This window comes from Equus quagga, chromosome 7 (assembly GCF_021613505.1).
Source record: "Equus quagga isolate Etosha38 chromosome 7, UCLA_HA_Equagga_1.0, whole genome shotgun sequence".
NCBI classification, from domain to species: Eukaryota; Metazoa; Chordata; class Mammalia; order Perissodactyla; family Equidae; genus Equus; species Equus quagga.
The window spans coordinates 9126366-9144697 of NC_060273.1; the positions used below are offsets into that span (position 1 = coordinate 9126366).

Below are 18332 nucleotides of genomic sequence, written 5' to 3' on the forward strand. Positions count from 1 at the left end.
TCAATGAGACTGCAGAGGTACGGGAAGAAGTCACTGCAGTGTCCCGCCCCCCCTACCCCCGCAGAAACAAGCACGGCGAATAGTTCAGTTCATTGTCATCTGGGTCTTCTCTGTTTTTTCTGCTTCTCTTTTTTTCCCTAATTTTTAGTCACCCAAGAAATACACGAGTTGATTCTTCATTAAAAAAAAAAAAGTAACACATGACAAATGGGACTTAAGTCCCCCTTGGCTGCTCCTCCCCAGACATCCCACGGTTTGGCCCATCCCCTTCCAGACCCTTCTCTGTGCACTCGCATTCCATATGTGTACCCATGGCCAATGGACAGGACAGAGCACAGCCCCTTCTCTGCGATTCTGAAAGGCAAACAGCTCTGGAAACCAAAGATTTTTCGAAACTCACTTGGTGCCAAAACCTGCCTTGAGCTATTTATAGCTGTTTGTAAGAGTTGCAGATACCACTTATTGTGAATACACTTGTTTTTTCCCTGCAGAAATTTATTATGTCTGCTTTTCACTTCCTGAGACCCAGCTGAGGGTGTGACCTCATCTATATGTATGCACCACACAGCCTTTTAACTCTTAAAGATTCTAAATTCCAGAACACACCTGGCCTCAAGGGTTTAGGATAAGGGGTTATGGAACTGTAATTGTCTTAGGAGTTGGGGCTGCCTTTTTTTTTTCTTTTAACCTAAACAGAATCATAATTCTGTATACCCTTCTGCAGCTTGATTTCAGACACCACTGTGAATCACAAATCTTCCTGTGTTAACGTGTACAGATTTTGCTCATTCCTTTTCTTGGCTGTGTAGTATTCCAGTGTGGACACGTGTGTTTCTTTGGCTGGACTTTTTGGTGCTTTCCAGGCTGTCGCTATCCCAGGCAGCAGTGGGCATCCTTGGATGCCCCTCTCTGTGCCCACGTGCCGCCCAAGATCCAAAGCACTAGGTGGTGGGGTTTCATTTCTAAGCATGTCACTATTATGTCAGAAGCATTTCCCTGTGCTGTAGAATACCTCTTCCTAGGCTTCGTTTTTAACAGATGCATAATAGTCCATTGTCTGAGTATTGGTTTATAATAAAGTACACCAACTGGGGGCTTCAACAACAGAAATTTAGTATTTCACAGTTCTGGAACCCGGAAGGCTGAGATCAGGACCATGCGAGGTTGATGAGGTGGCGTCCTGCTCTCTCCCAGCTGCTGGTGTGTTGCTGGCAGTCTTCTCGTTGGCTTGTCCAAGCATCCGCCAGTCTCCACCTCATCCTCACGTGCCATTGTCCCTGCACACCCCTCTGTGTCCAGATTCTCCTTTTGTGTTAGGACACTCGTGGTGTATCAGGGCCCGCCCTAATGACCTCATCTCAGCTCACTGCATCTGCAGAATGACCTTATTTCCAAATAAGGGCACGTTTGGAGGAACTGGGGTTAGGGCTTCAACATAAGAATCAGGGCAGGGGACAGAATTCCACCCACAACAGCCAGATTAGCTAAAATTTACTTAGCCAGCCCACTTATGTTGGCTACTTAAGCTATTTCTGGTGCATTAGGAATCGCCCTGTGATGAACATCCCTATACAGAAATCCTTGTCCACGTTCCCAATTACTCCTTTATAAACGTTCCTTAGGGTTAGTGGGAATGCCCTGCATTTACGACTCTTGATAGCACCTTGCCAGGCTGCTTTCCAGAAGCAGAGTGGGGGATGCCCGACTGGCCACACCCCATGTTTTTTATTCACTGGGGCTCTCCAGAGATGTCAGCCTGCCGGGTGCTTCAAAGCAAAACCCTCTTTACAGCATGCATGCACGTGCCTGCCAGCAATCGGCACGTGCATCCTTCCTGTCAAGTCTCATTTTTATTTTATTTCTTATTCCTGCCAAAAAGAGAGTGAGTCCACAGGTCAACAGCAAAATAGAAACCATAGCTCAAAATGTCTGTTTAGGGCTTGTGCTCTTGCAACCACATGTACGAAGACAGATTTCAGAAATCCTGGGCTCTCTGGGCAGCAGACATTAAATCAGTCAGTGACATTTCACTCCCAGGGCAGCTTGCCAAGCGAGACCTGGAGAGAGAAGTGAGTTCCCTGGTTTAGTTCAGTGTGTAGAGCCCGAGACAGCCTGCATCATCCCAGTACCTCGAAAGGCAATCAAGTAATGAGTACTCAGCTGCTTTGGGGGCGCGGGAGCTGGCCGGGGGGGATTCTCAAGAGCCGTCGTTCAAAGCCAGCCAGCCTGGTGGCTTCTCAGGGTGGATTTGAGAGCCGGGGCGAGGTAAAGAGCCTGGAAGCCAGAGCTTGATTCGTGGGACTTCAGAGAACCAGGCAGCAGAGGAATCCTTGAGAGAACGGGGTGTTTGTGCGCGCGATGAACAGGAGGACGGGGCCAGGTGCTCGAGTCCTCCTGGCTGGGGATGGCGTCGGAAGACAGACGCTGCCCGCCAGCGTAGTGCAGGGCCCAGAGAGCAGGATGCAGGGCAGGATAAATTTAGACGGCGTTGCAGGGGGAAACATCGATCTCAAATGCAGTACTGTCTTTTAACGGAAAGTGGAAGCTGTCAGCCAGTCATTTGGGACAGTTTCACTTCAACAGATAAAAGCCCAGGACAAACGAGTGCTTGTAAGCAGCTTGTCCTGCCCACAGATCCAGAGGGTCTTCCTTTTGACAGGAGGGCACAATGAGCAGCCCCCCCTCACCCCCCTTCTTTGTTCCCAAGATAAGATGCTGCCTCGTTTTCTGGAAGGGTCTTAGGTTTCTATTTCCAATCCCAAATGTTCGTCTTCACGGGGAATGACACCAGGTCCAGGCTCTGAGTTGGCCTGGCTGCTGGCCCCAGCTGCTGACATGTGATATGTCAGAGCAAGGTCACTGCCAGCCCCCTCCCAGCTGTCTCGTAACTGAGCAAAGGCTATCTGGTGGCTGCAGACAGATTTTCCTTTCTTTTTTAAACCGGACAATTGTAACATTCCCCTGGCATCAGGGGCATTGTTTCTACCTGGGCAAAGCTGAGGGAACCGCGGTCCCAAACAATAGAGCGCCTGTCCGAATGACTTTCCCGCAACCTCCCTTGGCCGCTGGCGACAGCATCTTTCATGCAGCCTGCCTCTGACGCTGCCCCCTTGTTTGGAAGGGGAAGAAGGTCTGGTGTGTCAATATTTGGGGCACTAATCATCTGCATTCGGGCGCCAGGGGCCATTGAAACGCTGAGACGTTTCCAGGAATTCATGACTCTGAAAACGTGGGGCTGACCGTAAAGGATTTCCAGCGAGGCAGGAGAGAGAGAAACCCAAATCTCAGCCCCACCCCCGCTCCCCGGCCCCGAGCCTCATCCATTGTGTCTTGGATTCTTGGGAAGAAATGAAGTCAACGTGCACAGTGATGTGGGTCCAAGTTAATAATAAATGTGGAGGAAGGAGAAAGGATGTTCAATATTTAAACGTTTCAGAGCGCTCCGTTTGGTTTGCCAGTTACTGCCCTCCGCCCGCTTCCTGGATGGGTTCTGTAAAACCCCATGCTCCTTCTTTCCCTAACTCCGCAACTGGCACCTGATGCCAGCAATTCAGATAAGGCGGGAAACCGAGCCTTTTCTAGGCAGCCCCAAACTGGCAGTATTTCTTCTTGTTTTCTGTTGGCTTTCTTAAAGGAAGGAAGAGAGATGACAGTGTGGAAACAGGTTTTTTGAGTCCTCAGGCACTTGTAAGGAGTCCTTAAGCTTTGGGGTCGTGTCTAGAGTTGTCTTAATTTTCCCATATTAACTTCTCTTGGAACTATCTTATATTTTAATGTAAATTTTGTGATTTGGTTCTTACCTCTAACAGATAAAAAGGCTTGACAAGGAATGAGACCCTGTGGTTACATTTAGGAAATGTCAGTCCAGGGTCCCTACCAGAGACGTTCCTTAAAAGTTGCCTATCGTGCAGAATTCCGTGAATCAATTCCTTTTTTCTTCTTGACACACATTGTATAAAAGGGAAAGCATTCCTTTGGGGGGAGGAAAAAACATTTGGCCCCAAGACATAATAAAATCATGCTTAAGGATGCAGCAAACTTTAAAGTCTCTTAGTTAAAGGAAATCAATACTTTTATGATGAAATATTAATAATAGTTAAAAAAAAAATAAGTCAAAACTACAAATGCAGAGCAGCCAGGGTGATTTGAGCATCGAACACATTAGCTTAGCATTTGCAAGGAAGCACAGAGGGAAAGCGGGTCACACTGGAGCCCCGAGAAGCCCTCCAAGGCCCCCTAAGCCCCTTTTTGAGGGATTTTCCATCAGAAAGACACACTCCTCTCCTTAAGTGCCAAGATCATTTCCAAGCATTTTGTTGAAGCTGCTGCCTTTTAGAAACGAAAAGATGAATCTCCGCTGGAGAGAGGAGCACACACGTGTGCACACACACAGACACACAGACACACACAGGGTGTGATGGGGACTGATGGGGACTGAGAGTGAGAACTAGGGAAATCCACTTGTTTGAATACACACCCAGCCCTGTCCCGCTCCCGTCCCTCCGTGAATTATTCCAGTGGCCATCTTGAAGAGGGACAAATTCATCTTCTGTACGAAATTGCCATTTTCGTTGGTCATGTTGGTCGAATATGGGCAATTTCATACGGTCCCACCTAATACGTTCGGCTCCCTAGCAAAGAAATACTAACAAACAGAACACAGTCATGTGTGTCTTGAACCCAAACATAACAGATGACATTTCCAGAATCTAGGGGAACACAAGAACCTCGTTTTCTCATACACTGTTTTCATGTAAATCCCATAAACTTAGATATTTGAAGTGACTTTAAAAAGCTCCGTCTTTAACGAGTCCTAAAACCTTCAGTCACAACGACTAACACGAAGCAGGATTTTGCTTTGTGTTACGTCATTTTCTCTAAAGAGCTGAACCCTTCCTTCTGCCACATACCCCGTGTGTGAAGACACTTATACAAATGAAAGTCCCCAGTTCTTGCCTCATTGGGCCCAAGTTCCAGCTGCCATAATGCTAGTTCAGTGATCAAAACTGCTGGTGCCAACTGAACACTGACTGCCTCAACTTGAGTCCCCACCGGCCCAGTGCGGGTGCTGCTGTCACCCCTTTACATGCAAGAGCACCCAGGCTTGTGGGGTCATGGTTCCTCGAGGTCACACATGCACATGGGGTGGCCAGACACCCTGGCACTCTTCACCCCGTCTCCTGCGCCCGGAGTGGGCCCTGCAGGCCCAGAGCCAAGTGTTTGCTCTGCCCACAGCTCCTCCCTTGTAGATGACAGAGCTGTGTGTGCCCGTGTCCCACAGGTCTGCTGGGACAGAAGTTGACAGAGTCCTTCTCTTCGACCTCAGTTACGGCTTCGGAGCCTGTTCTGGGCCGCTATCTGTCACGATGTCTGTGCGGCTCTGCACACGCTCCTGATACGTCTGACCTGCGTCGATCCAGATGCTATCTCCAGGTCTCTGTAGACGATGTGCAGTAGAGCGTCATCATCTGTCGCTCTGGCCTCACCCCAGTCTGTCGGGAGAGGCCTCGGTGACACGGCCCAGGTGCGGAAGTGGGCCGCTCCGCTGTGCACTCCTGAGTCCTGGCAGACACACACGAGTGGAAGCAGGACCACGGGTGCCCGGTTCTGCTCGGGAGCGTGTTAAGTATGTGTCGAGCGCACAGGCCTTTTGCAGACCAGACCGCATGCCCTGACCCCTTTGCATACCACCAGCTTGTAGAGCACAGCGCAGGGCGTACACATCCGTGTGGGATACGCACCTGCTTCTGGCCCGAGAGCCGAGCGCAGGGCTGTCGAGTGAGAGGCTTGCCAGAAAGGATGTGAGATCCTGGGGCCAGTGAAAACCTCAAGAGGTGGTCCTTTGCGAGCAGGGCTGTAAGGGACCCACCCCGCGCTGGCCGGGCCCCCTCCCTGTGTCTGGAAGCGCTCCCTGCTCACGGTCTAACTCTCCTCCCTCTTGTTGCTCTTTCAGCCCTGTTTCCTGCCTCGCTAGGGAGGCAGCCTAGACGGCCACTGCTGGGCTTTCTAGTGCCTTTGCTGAGAGACTGTTGTGGAGCTGTTTGCTTACTAATGTGCAGACGGTAATTCCACTGGAAGAGGGCAGGGGCTGGGCAAGCAGGGACCCGGTCCTTGGGAACCAAGCCCAAGGCCTGGGAAGCTTCCGCTTTAAAAGTCCAGAGTGAGGCTATGCCTCTGAACGGGATTCTCCGAGATCTAGTACGCCCGTGACCCCCGCCTGCTGGCCGACCCTCGGCCGCCTGGAAGGTGCTCGTGTCCAGGCGCTGAGGGATGCCAGCGCGGCTGAGCACAGCAGGGTGCCGACGGGCTCACCGCCCAGATGCCCCCGGCAGCCTCAGGGACAATTTGACCTGGATCTCTCCCGAGGGTGGCAGCCCACTCAGGCCTCCCCTGAGAGCAGTGGGGCAAGTAGGGAGAGAGCTGGCACAAAGAGAAGGCAATACTAAAAGACCATTTTTTCTCTTCTGCAGGTTTTCAAGTATAGTCCTTAAAATCCAGGAGGATTTATCCGTGGATAAAGAGCTCTAGGCTAAAAGAGTCTCCAAGTCCCCCGCTATTTTTATATGTTGAACATATTACCCCTTTGAAAGCAATCAGAAATAAAAGTCTTTAAGCATTTTGAGGTACAGCCAGTTAGTGATGTAGGAGGTCGCCTGAGATGAGGTTGCTCAGGCCTGGCCCAGGGCGCCCGTGGAGATGGCGCTGCCCCAGGGGCCTGATTTACAGGCCTGCCCCCTGGGCTGGACAGGAAGTGCACACAGAGAGTGACCGTTGAGGGAAGCTGTAGATCGCCCCAAAGCCCAGAGTTGCGTGCACACAGCCTGGACACCGTTGGTTGTGTGCGGCTCACTGAAGGGAGACCGGGGGGAGGGTGTCCGTGCGCTGCGCGTCTTCCAGCTCCACGCCAGCCTCAGAGCCCCGCAGTGAGGGGGCACCGCGGGGGACCCCGAGGGTGCTGCCGGCATGCAGAGTCACTGCCCTTCTGAACCTGCGACCGTGTCGGGAGGTGCCTTGCTCTCTGTGCAAGTTCCTCAGAGGGGTCCCGGGAGACACCCGGGCCTCGCCTGGCCCACAGCGTGTGCCGTTGTTGGACTCAAATCTGCACCCTGCACCCTCAGCCCCCCACCCGCGTTCTTGGAACAGTGCAGACAGTTTGGTTTTGGGTGTGGCCCCTCCCTCAGTGGCTCCCGGCCCCCACTGCCCCGGGGTGTCCCTCTCATCATGCTGGCGTGGGCTTCAGAGCCAGCCTCTTGAGTCAGAAGCGGGGGCGAGAAGGCTCCCAGCCGCCTAGAGACCCTGTAAGCTGCAGTCTGTCCCGAGCCACCACCAGGCTCAAGGCCCAGATGGCCCAGCCCCTCCTGTCTCGCCCCAGGGACCGGGCAGGCCGCTTGGGGAGGTGAAAGGGCAGAGCCGCGGAAGGAGCCAGTGAGGGGGGAGCGAGGCCATGGCCGCACTTGCTGTCTTCAGTTTTGTGCACGAGGTCATTGGGCCGATTGATTTTTTCCTGTTTCCCAGCATCTAGGGCTGGTGAGAAGACGTGCGCACCACGTCGGTGGTGGAAACCTGAGCTGGGCAGGAGGAATTTGCTAATGAGAGGCAGGCTGGGGCACTTACCCGCTCCCGGGCCTCGCTGAAGTCGGAGACTGCGAAGATGCGGGGGTTACCTCTCCTAACGCAGCCCTCGCAGGCTTCATTTTATGCTTTTCAGGGTGGAACAGGCAAGAATAAATGTCCGTTTTTGTTAGGACAGATAGCTCTCCCCTCCAAATCTTAGAGCTTTTTCCTAAAAGAGGTCTCTTGCAGACTAGCCTTCTTGGAAGCGCATCCGTCTGAGACTGACGTGGCTCCAGGTCACATCCTCTGACTCAGAAGCCACACGAGTCAGGAGCTGGGGCAAGGTGGCCTTGATGTGTGACCCCAGGTCTCAGCCTGGAGCAGAGGCTGTGCACTCATGGCCCACACGGACGGGAGACGTGCTTGGTTTGGCTTGCTTGGTGTTGTCTGCTTCTCGTTTAAAAAAGGACTGTGAATGGGGCCGGCCCGGTGGTGCAGTGGTTAAGTTCATGTGCTCGGCTTCGGCGGCCCGGGCTTCACAGGTGCAGATCCCAGACGTGGGCCTACACACCACTCACCAAGCCAAGCTGTGGTGGCATCCCACATATAAAGTAGAGGGAGATTGGCACAGATGTTAGCTCAGCGACAATCTTCCTCATCACAAAAGAAAAAAAAGAAGGAATGTGAATTAAGTCGTCAACAATTTTAAGAATGAGAAGGTTTTATGTAAAAGTCCAGATATCCAGCTTCTCTCAAAGAATGGGAAACTGTAGCCACACCAAGGCCCATTGCTCGGGAGGCAGCAGCCAGGACAGGCTGGGGCTGGGGAGCTGCTCTTCCCACTTTTCTCCGGTCTCTCCCAGCCCCTATCATCTCCCTCACACAGAGGCTGAACATCCCCGGTACCATATTTGTTTTTCACCCATGTCGCAGTCTCGGCAAAAGGGAGATGAGGGAAAAGGAATGAGGGAGAGCAGATGGCAGATGGGGCGACAGTCAGCCTGTCCCCCTGGCCGTTCCTTGCTCGCCCATGTTACCCATTGGCCTTGGAACTCGAGTCTGTGGCCCGTCAGCGCGAGCCTTTGAGTTCCCAACTTGCTGTGTGTGTGATTTTCCAAGGTAGTGTCTGCAGAGGAGTCTGGAAAAGACCAGGGGAGCCCCCCCTTGGCAAGGTGCCACGCAGCGAGGGCAGCCCCGTCGGCATCTCAGGTATAAATTAGAATTTCACTTTTGAGGAAATAGTGTGCGGAGTGCTGTGATGTGGCATCGTCTGTCCAGAGCAAGGCCCCACCTCCAGCCAGGCAGCTGTGTCTTCCGGGAACTGCGTTCAGGAACGTTGCCCAGGAGGGGATGGGACGAGAGCCTAGCCCGTGAGCTGGTGTGTCCCGAGGCCTGGGGCACCTGGGACAATTTTCCTCAAGGTCTTGGCTCCCAGCATGTGCGGAGCCAGTGGTGACATCAGCTTCCCGTAGCTGGACGTTGTTCTGGTGTTAACTGTTCACTTTGTGTCACCTTTTATTGCTGGACTCTCGTCATCCAGTTTGTGTGGCAGGGGCTTTCACTACTGAGTATCTGTGGCATCTGGGTTTGGGTTTTAACATGTAAGCCACCTCCAGTCCTTCCTGGAAGCCGGTGAGCTGTAAGAGCATCTGTAGGGGAGGAGGCTGTGGGGTGGGGTTAGTGCGTTAGCAGAGACCAGCATCCCCGGATGAAGTCAGAGCCCACTGGGTTCCTTCCGCTTCAGCTCTGGACGAGGTCCCTGTGGAATCCCTCACATGCTCGGGTAGTTTTCACATCTTCCAGTTTTTCACCTGAAATAGTTGCCCTTCAATCGTGTAACCGGTAGCCTTGGAGGGATTATGGTGTGCAAAATGGCGCAAGCTCTGGGCAGACCACAGAGGTCAGCTGGGGCCTCCCCGCTCCTCAGAGAGTTAGGAAACCTTTGGCTCAAACCCCCAGTTCTCTAGCTGGCTCACATGCAAGCTTTCCACTCTTTAGTCTCTCGTGGGCCCCACTGTTTCCAGGTCTTAGCCCTGCTGCGTCATCTCTGTGTGGCCTGGTGTGAACCCAGGCAGAAACTCAGTCCCTTCATTGGTTTCCACCCAAAAGTCCACTTGCACCACACAAGGAAACAGTTGAAGGAGCGTTCCCTAAAGATTTGGGGCATCATGGGGAAGGTCACCTCCCCCATCTCAGTTGCCCCTTCCCCTCTTTCTCCTCACTTCACCACTCCCAGATTCCCCCCAGGAAGTGCAAGCCAGTTTCCCAACACCAGAAGCTAGGGGGCCAGCCAGTTGCTTGTCCCTATGGAGCTCAGCTCACAAATCTGCATTAACAAAGCCTTTTTTGCAACTGTCAGTTAAGATTGGGTTCAACTACATAGTAAAGAAAAACCCAAAAGAGAAGTTTATTTCCCTCTCAAGCAGTCAAGGTCTCCACAAAGCCATCAGGGACCCAAGCTTGATGCCCAATGCTCTCGCATCCCTAATGTGTGATTTGACCTCATGGTCCAAGATAGCTGCTGGAGTTCCAGCCATCACATCCATGTTTCAGGAAGCAGAGTGGAGGAAGACATACCTCTTTCCTTTTAAGAAGCCTTCCTGGAAATCCAACATGCCACTTTCATTTCTATCTCATTGGCCACGAGTTAGTCACATGGCCGTGCCGAGCTGCCAGGTTCTCTAACTGCAGATGAAGGGGAAATTGGGTAATGGGAGACAGCTTACAATATCAGAAACACTGTCCAAAACCCTCTTAACCTCAGAGGATTTCAGGTGCTAGCTGTTAAAGTAACGATAGTTGTTGCACAAAATAGCAATAACTTGTAAAGACTAACTCCTATACAGCTGACGAGGCCCCAGGGCTGGATGGGGCAGGCTGTGGGAGTACAGGGGAGGGAACAATTACCCCACCAGCTGCAGAAACTCTTGCTCAAGCTGGCCCTGAGCTGTGTGAGCCTCAAAGGATGGGGAAGGGATTTGTGAAGATGGCAAAAGGGCAAAAGGGAATTCCAGAGCGAAGGGACAGCCCCGCTGAGGTGGAGAGCAGGTGGTTTTGTCATGTGGTTTGAGGACCCACCTGGGCTGCCAGAGGCAGGTGGCGCCATCTCAACATATGCCCCCCAGTGATTCTGGGGGTTCAGGTTTGAGGAGGGAGCTGACTTGAAAGACCTCTGGGGGCTGGAACTTCCCTGCGTCCTGTGAATTTGGACAAGAATCTGAGGATAAATTGCAGAGATGAGCTGAAATGCCTCCCAGCGCCAGGAAGACAAGTTAGTGGGGGGAGAAGGGGCCAGTCCCCCCCTCCAGGCGTTGCCACAGGGGAATGGGGCCCAGGAATGCTACATCTTTCTATTATTTAAGAAGCCAGAAATCCGGATTTGTATGTAAAATCTCCCAATGTGTAGATGGTGGTACCTGAAACAGACACACCCAAAATGATATGAGCAAAGCAAAGCGGATCTGCAAGCCCCCAGGCGGCTGTCGGCTGGCTCAGGACCCCGACGTTGCCTCTCTGCGGGGCGAACCTGGGTGGGTGTCGTATCCGAAGGGAAGGGTGTGTGCAGGGTATATTCAAGGTTCACGTTTCAGTATCGTCTTCTTGCCCACCGCCCCCCAAAAAGGTCACAGGGTTCAAATCAAATTCAAATTTATAGGTAAAAAGAAAACTATTGACCATTTAAGCTGGGAGATCCTCACTCACTGTCTCATTTTTCGCACGAAGACATAGAGGCCCATGGAAGAGAGGGGGCTTGTCCAGGGTCGCAAAACCATTTGGGCTGAGCTCAGACTTGAGCTGGGGCCCTGCCTCCCAGCCCAGTGCTCCCTGTATCAGTGGGCCTCAAATAGAAGGCTGACCTTTTTGTGGTATATTTGCACTTGACAAACGCCCAGAGAGATGCTCATGAGTTTGTCTTCCCAGAATAGCTGGCAGAACGGGGCCACAGGGCAGCAGGACAACCCCGGCCTGCCCCCGTGAAGCCAGGGCTCTTGGAAAGCAGAGGCTGCGTTCCACCCTGGCACAGGGGCACCTGCTGCGGGAGCATCGGCCCGGCCCCGGCTCAGGGAGACGGCTTCAGAGGTCAGAACGGATCCCAGAGGTGTGTTGGGGACCCGGGAGCCGGAGCCTGTCCAGCTCCCAGGCACCTTATGTGCTTCCTCCCTCCTCCGTTCCTTTTCTGGTTTAAAACAATATTTGTAGTAGGAATCCTGGAAAATTCAGACAAGCAGAAAAAGCAAAACTAAAACTCGCCATGATAAAACCACCTGGTTCTCCCACCACTTCAGCTTCGATCTGTTTGCCCTGCTGGGTACAAGGAAGGAGGCAGAGCCTGAATTTCTTTTCTTCTTCTTTTTTTTTTTTTACAACAGTGGGAGCGTGTGGGACATGCTTTTCCTAACCTTTTTTAATTTACTGTGTCTTGGGCATTTCCTTCCATACTTAATCTTCTTTTGTACGAGCATCTTTCACAGCAGCAGAGAATTTCATCATCTAGACGTATTGGAATTCATTTGGCCTTTCCGTAATTGTTGGATATTTCGACGGTCTCCAGTTCTCTGTCAGCCACCCCAGCGCTTTGAACACCCGCCCTATTCCCCACGTGGATCCGTCCACAGCGCCTTCCCGCAGCATAAATTTCTCAATGTGGAATCGGTCAGATGGGCTGAAAACGTGGACGGCCTTTGATACACATTTCGCAGGCCGTTCTTGAGACACACTTGGGGAGAGCCAGGAATTTTATCTGTGGGAGATCTCAGGGAGGCCTGTCTGCCTGTGCCCTTGTCCCATGATCCCCGGCGTGTTTGCAAGTCCTTGGCAGTCCGCGTCTGTTTGACTCTCGCCCGGAAAGGCCCTTGGCACCTCCACCAAAGCTAGTTCATCAAGAAGAGCCCTGTGGGCATGAAGCAAGAGCAGAACAGAGGGTCCGGCCACAGGCGCCTGTCCCGAGTTCTCTCCAGAGCCCTCCTGACTCTGACATGTCGGATGGATTCTCACGTGCTCCCCACCTCAATTTGGGTTGGAGCCCCTAGAAACTGCCGGGGAAGACTGGGTACCCAGCAAAAACAAAAACACATTGCTGGGCTTTTGTGGGTCCCCAGTGCCATGGGGGAGGGAGAGGAGAGTGGAAGGTGGGGGAAAGGAGGGAGGCGGACTTTTAGACACAGCAGGCGAGGAAAGATGCGTTGCCTCTTATCTCTAGACCATGCAAACGGGTGGTCTCAGAGGCTGGTGATTTTTTCATTCTATTTAAGTCTCAGCGCATGCAGAAGGTACGCAATACTTATTGTGTAATTTATGCAAAAGGTGCATGATCTATGGCTCAACCGCTGATCCATTCCCCAAACGAAGGAACGTTAGGATCCTGACTGCAGTTTCTGCGTCGCGCCTGCTCCCCGCGCGCCCCACCCGAGGTGTCTTACAGTCATAAACCAGGGCTCTAAAGAGCGTGAGAGAGAAGACGCCTGTCTTAAGAGAGGGGTAGGGGCCCACCTTGGTGACAGCCACATCATCCATCCACGTGGGCTGGGGAGATGTCAGGAGCATGTAAGACTTGCTCCCGACTCTTGTTACCACGCTCGCCAGCCCCTCTCTTCATGGCTCTGATAAAGAAGCAGGCTGGGAAAAGCCATCTGGACATTTTGGTTGGTTGAGGGGTGATTCACTTGGAGGCAAGTAAGCAGCTTGTAAACTGGGGGTCACCGCTTGAAGCTCCAGCTGCAGCGGTCGCCCCTGGGCACCTTCCTGCCTGGTGTTGGAGCTGCCTCCATGTCTGCCGTGGTCGGTCCGAGCGCCCCTCACCACACACCGTATGTCACATAAGCCCCTTCCTGAGAACCTGGCACCATAATCCTGCTGTTCTCTCGGCAGACGGGCCTCCACCGGAGGCACGGGCAGGAGTGCTGTCCTCTGCGAAAGCGGGGCTGGTGAATTTCCACGCCGTGCTCCCGCCAGCCTCCCACCCTCGTGCAGTCAATCTCCCGAAACCACAAGGGCCTGGTGGGCGTATAAATAGGGACCCGGCTTTTAAGGAGCTGATCCTTAGACAAAAATAAGTCGCCCAAACATTAGTACAGAATATCACCTCCACGGTGGCCGGGTGTGGGGTCCCACCGAGTCCTCAGGGCAGACACAGCAGCCTTTCATATGCCCGCCTGCAGCCAGGCCCTGTCCCCGACCACCGCAGTGGGCGATGAGAAGTCGGCCAGGACACCCAGACCTGGTGGGTGGGAAACGACACCGGGCTCGGGTTCCTGTGCTTCTGCGTGGTGAGGCAGGCTTTGCCCAGGTCTGAGTGTTTCCAGCTATGGGGCTCGCCCACTGCCCCATGCCAGGGTCCCCATCTCCAAACCCGGAGTTGCTCTGTGGGCCGTGTGTTCGGAACCCAGGGGTTGGTAGCTTCCCACCAGAGCTTTCCTTTGTCCTGCACTCCAAACTCACCGGACCCGCCCGGGCAGAGCAGGTTCTCAGGCAGGGAGAGGCTTGGGGGCTCTCCTTCCTGCCCTGCCTTGGCAGGACTCAAGCGCGTTAGCAAAGGCCCCAAGATTTTGCCTTGAGGATGTCCCACGTCCCTTTGTAAACTTCGTCAAGACGCCTCTGAAGCCCCGAGGCTGCGTGTCCCCTTCAAGGGCACAGCCGGCGCGTTGCTGAGCCAGCATCAGGCACTCAGATTTATGGCTCCCAGCCCTGCTCTCGGCTCTGGGGCTGGCTGCACCCTTTTCCTTGAAACAGCTTCAAAGCGAGTCCAGGTCAGTCCCACGCATGACCGTTGAGGTCAGCTCCTTCCAGGGAGCAGACTCAGACCTTCCAGGAGCGCGGTTTGGGTTGGCCAGCGAAGCCTCAAGGCGGAGCCTCCCAGGCCTGCCTTTGAGGGGAAGGCTTGCCGCATGGGGTCTCACGCCCAGTGGGGGGCGGCACCCCTCCTGTGGGCCGGCTTGTTTCCTTCTTCGTGGTCACATCGCCACCTTGTCTTCCAGGCTTCGCCGTGGCCCAGTGCATAAACCAGCACAGCTCGCCGTCCCTGTCTTCACCGTCGCCCTCTGCCAGCGGGAGCCCCAGTGGCAGCGGGAGCACCAGCCACTGCGACTCGGGAGGCGCCAGCTCCTCGTCGACCCCCTCCGCCACCCAGAGCCCATCAGGTATTGGCCATGTGACACGTGCCGGGGGGCTTCGGGGAACCCTGTCATCCCTCAATGCCGAGACTGCTGACCCCCAGCTCCTCCTCGCCACTGTGCTTGGGGACACTGCCACTCGGGGGGCTCTGTGTCCGCTCCGACAGGATGTTGCCCGTGGGCCGCTGGTTCCGCTCCCAGCAGGCGAGCCTCCCTCCTTTTGCAGGCTGGGCCACTGAAAGGCCGTCCCTGACTGCAGAGCCGGAGGGGACGGACAGCAGGTGGGCCGGGCCCACATCCACTCCTTTATCACTCCAGAGTCTTAGGTGTCACGAAGAGGGGTCTCCCAGACGTGCTTGTTTGAAACCCTGCAAAAGAATCATGTCCCTGCTCGTTTTTTCTTCCTCCGTAACATACCAGTTTCCTCTTTCAACATTGGGGGCAGTCTAGTCGTCTGTGACCAGGGGCTCAGCTTGCCGCCCTTTGAGAGTCCATCGGGACGTGCTTGAGTCGTATCTTGCCCTCCTGTAACTTGCTCAAGTGCAGAAAGGGCACGGAGGGACCCCGTGAGCAGGGAGCCTGGAAGGAGATGTGTGAGCGGGCCCCCCGTGTTCTCTGCTGCTGTGAGCCCCCCGCTGCACCACGTGAGACCCTGGGAGCAAAGACACCAGGCTTATTTCCTGAATAAGACAGCCCCAAAGTGCAGCCAGAGGGGCAGGGCACAGGCAGGGACGGCGGCAATGGCCTTGATGGTGTGGCCTGACCCCATGGGTCTGGAGGGCCCCAGGCGTCTCTGATTTGGGAGGCCCCCAGTGACCCTAGACTGTACCCCCATTTGGGGACCCTCGGTGTCCTTCGCTCTTCCTCCAAGGTCCCATCCAGAGCCCTCGCCCATCATCCTTCAGGGGCACCTGACCAAACTCTTGTTGGATCTGTGGGTCGTGACAGGGCCTGAGCCACCACGGTGTCAGGGAGACGGAGGGCCCTGGCCACTGTCCTTTCAGCGCCGGAGGCAGAGATGTCCTTGAGAGCCCACCCCTCTCTAGAGTTTCACCTTCTGCGATCCCCAGCAAAGGGCTAACAGCCCAGTCTCCATGGCTGTGGCTGAGGCCCCTCCGCCTGCCCGCACCCCTCCGTCCTCCACGAGCATCCGTCACCTCCGTCTCCTGTCGACACTCACGAGGCCCAGCAGCAAAGTCGGCTCAGCTCACCTCCCTGAGACCCTTTTCCACTCACACCTGCTCCTCTCCCGGCCCAGGGGGGACATGACTGCCCTTTCTGAGCTATTTCTGAGCCCCATTTGAGGTTGGCTGCATAGCCAAGCCGTGCCGCTGCCGATCCCGGGCTCAGAGCTGGGAACAGAGTTCAGAGAGAGCTTTCTCCAGAAGCCAGGAGCAGCCCTCAGCCCCCTGGAAAGGCTGGGCACACGCTGGCTCTGGGCGTCCAGCTGCAGGGCTTGTGTTTGTGTGCTCGTGCGTGCACCCACGTGCTGCCTGCATGTACACACGTCTGTGTCTGTGTTGTGTGCACCCAAACACATGTACACTCACTTGTATTTTGGGTGAAAGGTCTCTTCCAGGTGTAGCTATGTGCGCCTTTCTCTCATTGCGAAGGAGCCACAGCCAACAGCTAAACGGACAAATGAGCCGTTCACTTCTTTGCATAAACCGAAACCAGCAGAGACCCACGTTGTCAAAGCCGGGCCTGCGTGTGCAGACATCGCCTGAGTGTGGCCCGGCCCTCCAACCCTGCCCCTTCCCCCAGAGGCTCAGGGTCCACGGCTGCTGGTTTCTTCCCTCTCGGCCTCTCAGCCCGTCCATCCCTCCCCGGAGCATCCCCTGCATGGGGTGAACCACATGTCTTCTTGTCTCAGAAATGCAGGGGCTGTGAGCCTGGCTGTCGGGTAGCTGGCAGTTCCAGTCGATAAGTGGTGGGCGGGCCCTCCTGGGCGTCTGCTCCCGTTCGGTGCGTCCCCAGCAGGCCTGCGGAGGCAAGCATGCAAGTCCCCATTTTTGATGCTGCCTGACAGTAAAAACCTGAAGCGCAGCCTGCCTGTCCGAATCTCTGTGACATTGAAGTCATTCGCCTCCTGATGAACGGCCTGCCTGGCGGGCAGCTCGTGCTTCCCTCTTAACGAAGACCCTACTGTTGATCCCTGGAGGGGGCGCCTTGGAGTCTACAAGCTCTTCCCTGTGACAGGTGCCCGGCCACAAGAGCCAGCTCTGTCGCCAGGCCTACGAGCTGGGGTGGCAGGTCTTGGAAGAACCACCATTCACTTGGCTCTCGATGCCAGACTTCCAGGCCAGCCTTCAGCCTCCCAGGTCCATCCAGAGACCAGACGTGAGGTTTCCAGGTTCCCTGTAGGGCAGGTCTACCCAGACAGTCCAGCATCGGCCCACTCTCCTCATGAGCTGTGCTGGACAGGGAGCCAAGCAGTGGAGGAGGGTGGCAGTTTTTGTTGGGACTGGGGCCTGTTTACCAGCCCTTTTACCCATGAGACCTGGCCACAACCTGCCGGAGGCGGCGTCCTTGGAGGGCCAGCCAGGCAGCGGAAGGGACCAGGGCCTCTCCCCACAGCCCACCCGGCATGGACAGCAGAAAACAGCTGCAGCCCAGCTGAGGGGCTACCTGTCCTCCAAGTGGTTTGAGGACACAGTGCTGAATCAGAAGCCTTCCCAGGGCCTCTGAGTCCTGGAGGTTCCCAGCGTGGAGAGTGGCTGTCAGGCCCTTCGCAGGCAGAATGAGCAAACTCCAGTGGCTTCTTGGCTCTTGAAGCCGCACTCTGCACGGTGGGGTGTTTGGTTGGGAGAGTGCACGAGCGAGGCCATCTGCCAGAAGACGAGACAGGCCCCATGTTCCGTGTCTCTGCTCCACGGCTTTGAAACGTGCAATTGTACACAAGTATCCGTAAAAGACAGGGTGGCCCTCACACTATTTTGGCAATTGGTATGGCACAGGCACCCACCACATAGCCTTCTCGGTGTGTGCCCGCTGCATGGTGTCCCAGTAGATGCTCCTCCCAAAACTGAGCCCCCCGTGTGCCAGGCACTGTGCTCATTCACAGATACCCCTCACTGAATCCTGCCACATCCGCCTCCCAGCGGGCAGTGGAAAACACAGGGGCTCAGAAAGGTCGCGCAGCTCGACCGAGATGCTGCTGCCAGGAAGCCGAGGAGTCAGGCTGTGACCGCTGGCCTTGGCAACTCCAAACCTGCACCCCACCTTCTGAAGTGACCCAGGGGACCATCCTTGTGGCTCCTAGGTCTGTCTCCGGTACCTCTGAGGGGCGTCGCAGAGACCAGGGCCTCGGGTTCGCATCCCAGTTGGGAGCAGCCCACGAAGTGCACGCATCTCTACTTCTGACGTGCATGGTTGTTCTAGAGCCCAAACGAAAAGCCACAGCCTGTTCAGAGGCCCGAAGGCTGGCCTCTGCGGCCCCCACCGGGGGAGGCCTGGTGGTCCCCAGACGGCCACATGCCCTCTGCCAGCCCCAGTGGGTTCATCCCCAAAGGAGGGCGGGAGGCTGTTCTGATGCTTGGCTGTTTTGTGCCTCCACGCTCTGTCCAGCCCAGGGGACCCTCAGTTTCCCGCCTGGGTTTGAAAGAGGCCCATGTTTACCCCACATGCAGATTTTCCCAGCTTTGCATGGGGCTGCAGTGTGAGCGACTC

At 55.0% G+C, this 18332-nt stretch overlaps 1 protein-coding gene across 8 annotated transcripts in view; it reads left to right on the forward strand.

The window, feature by feature from the left end:
* Positions 1-18332, forward strand: part of CLEC16A (C-type lectin domain containing 16A) — a 199921-nt gene that overhangs the window by 174685 nt on the left and 6904 nt on the right. For all 8 annotated transcript variants that reach the window (XM_046666960.1, XM_046666958.1, XM_046666957.1 and 5 more), the window contains one exon: positions 14529-14690. In XM_046666960.1, coding sequence (XP_046522916.1) covers positions 14529-14690 — 162 coding nt within the window. The remainder of the gene's footprint in view (positions 1-14528; positions 14691-18332) is intronic.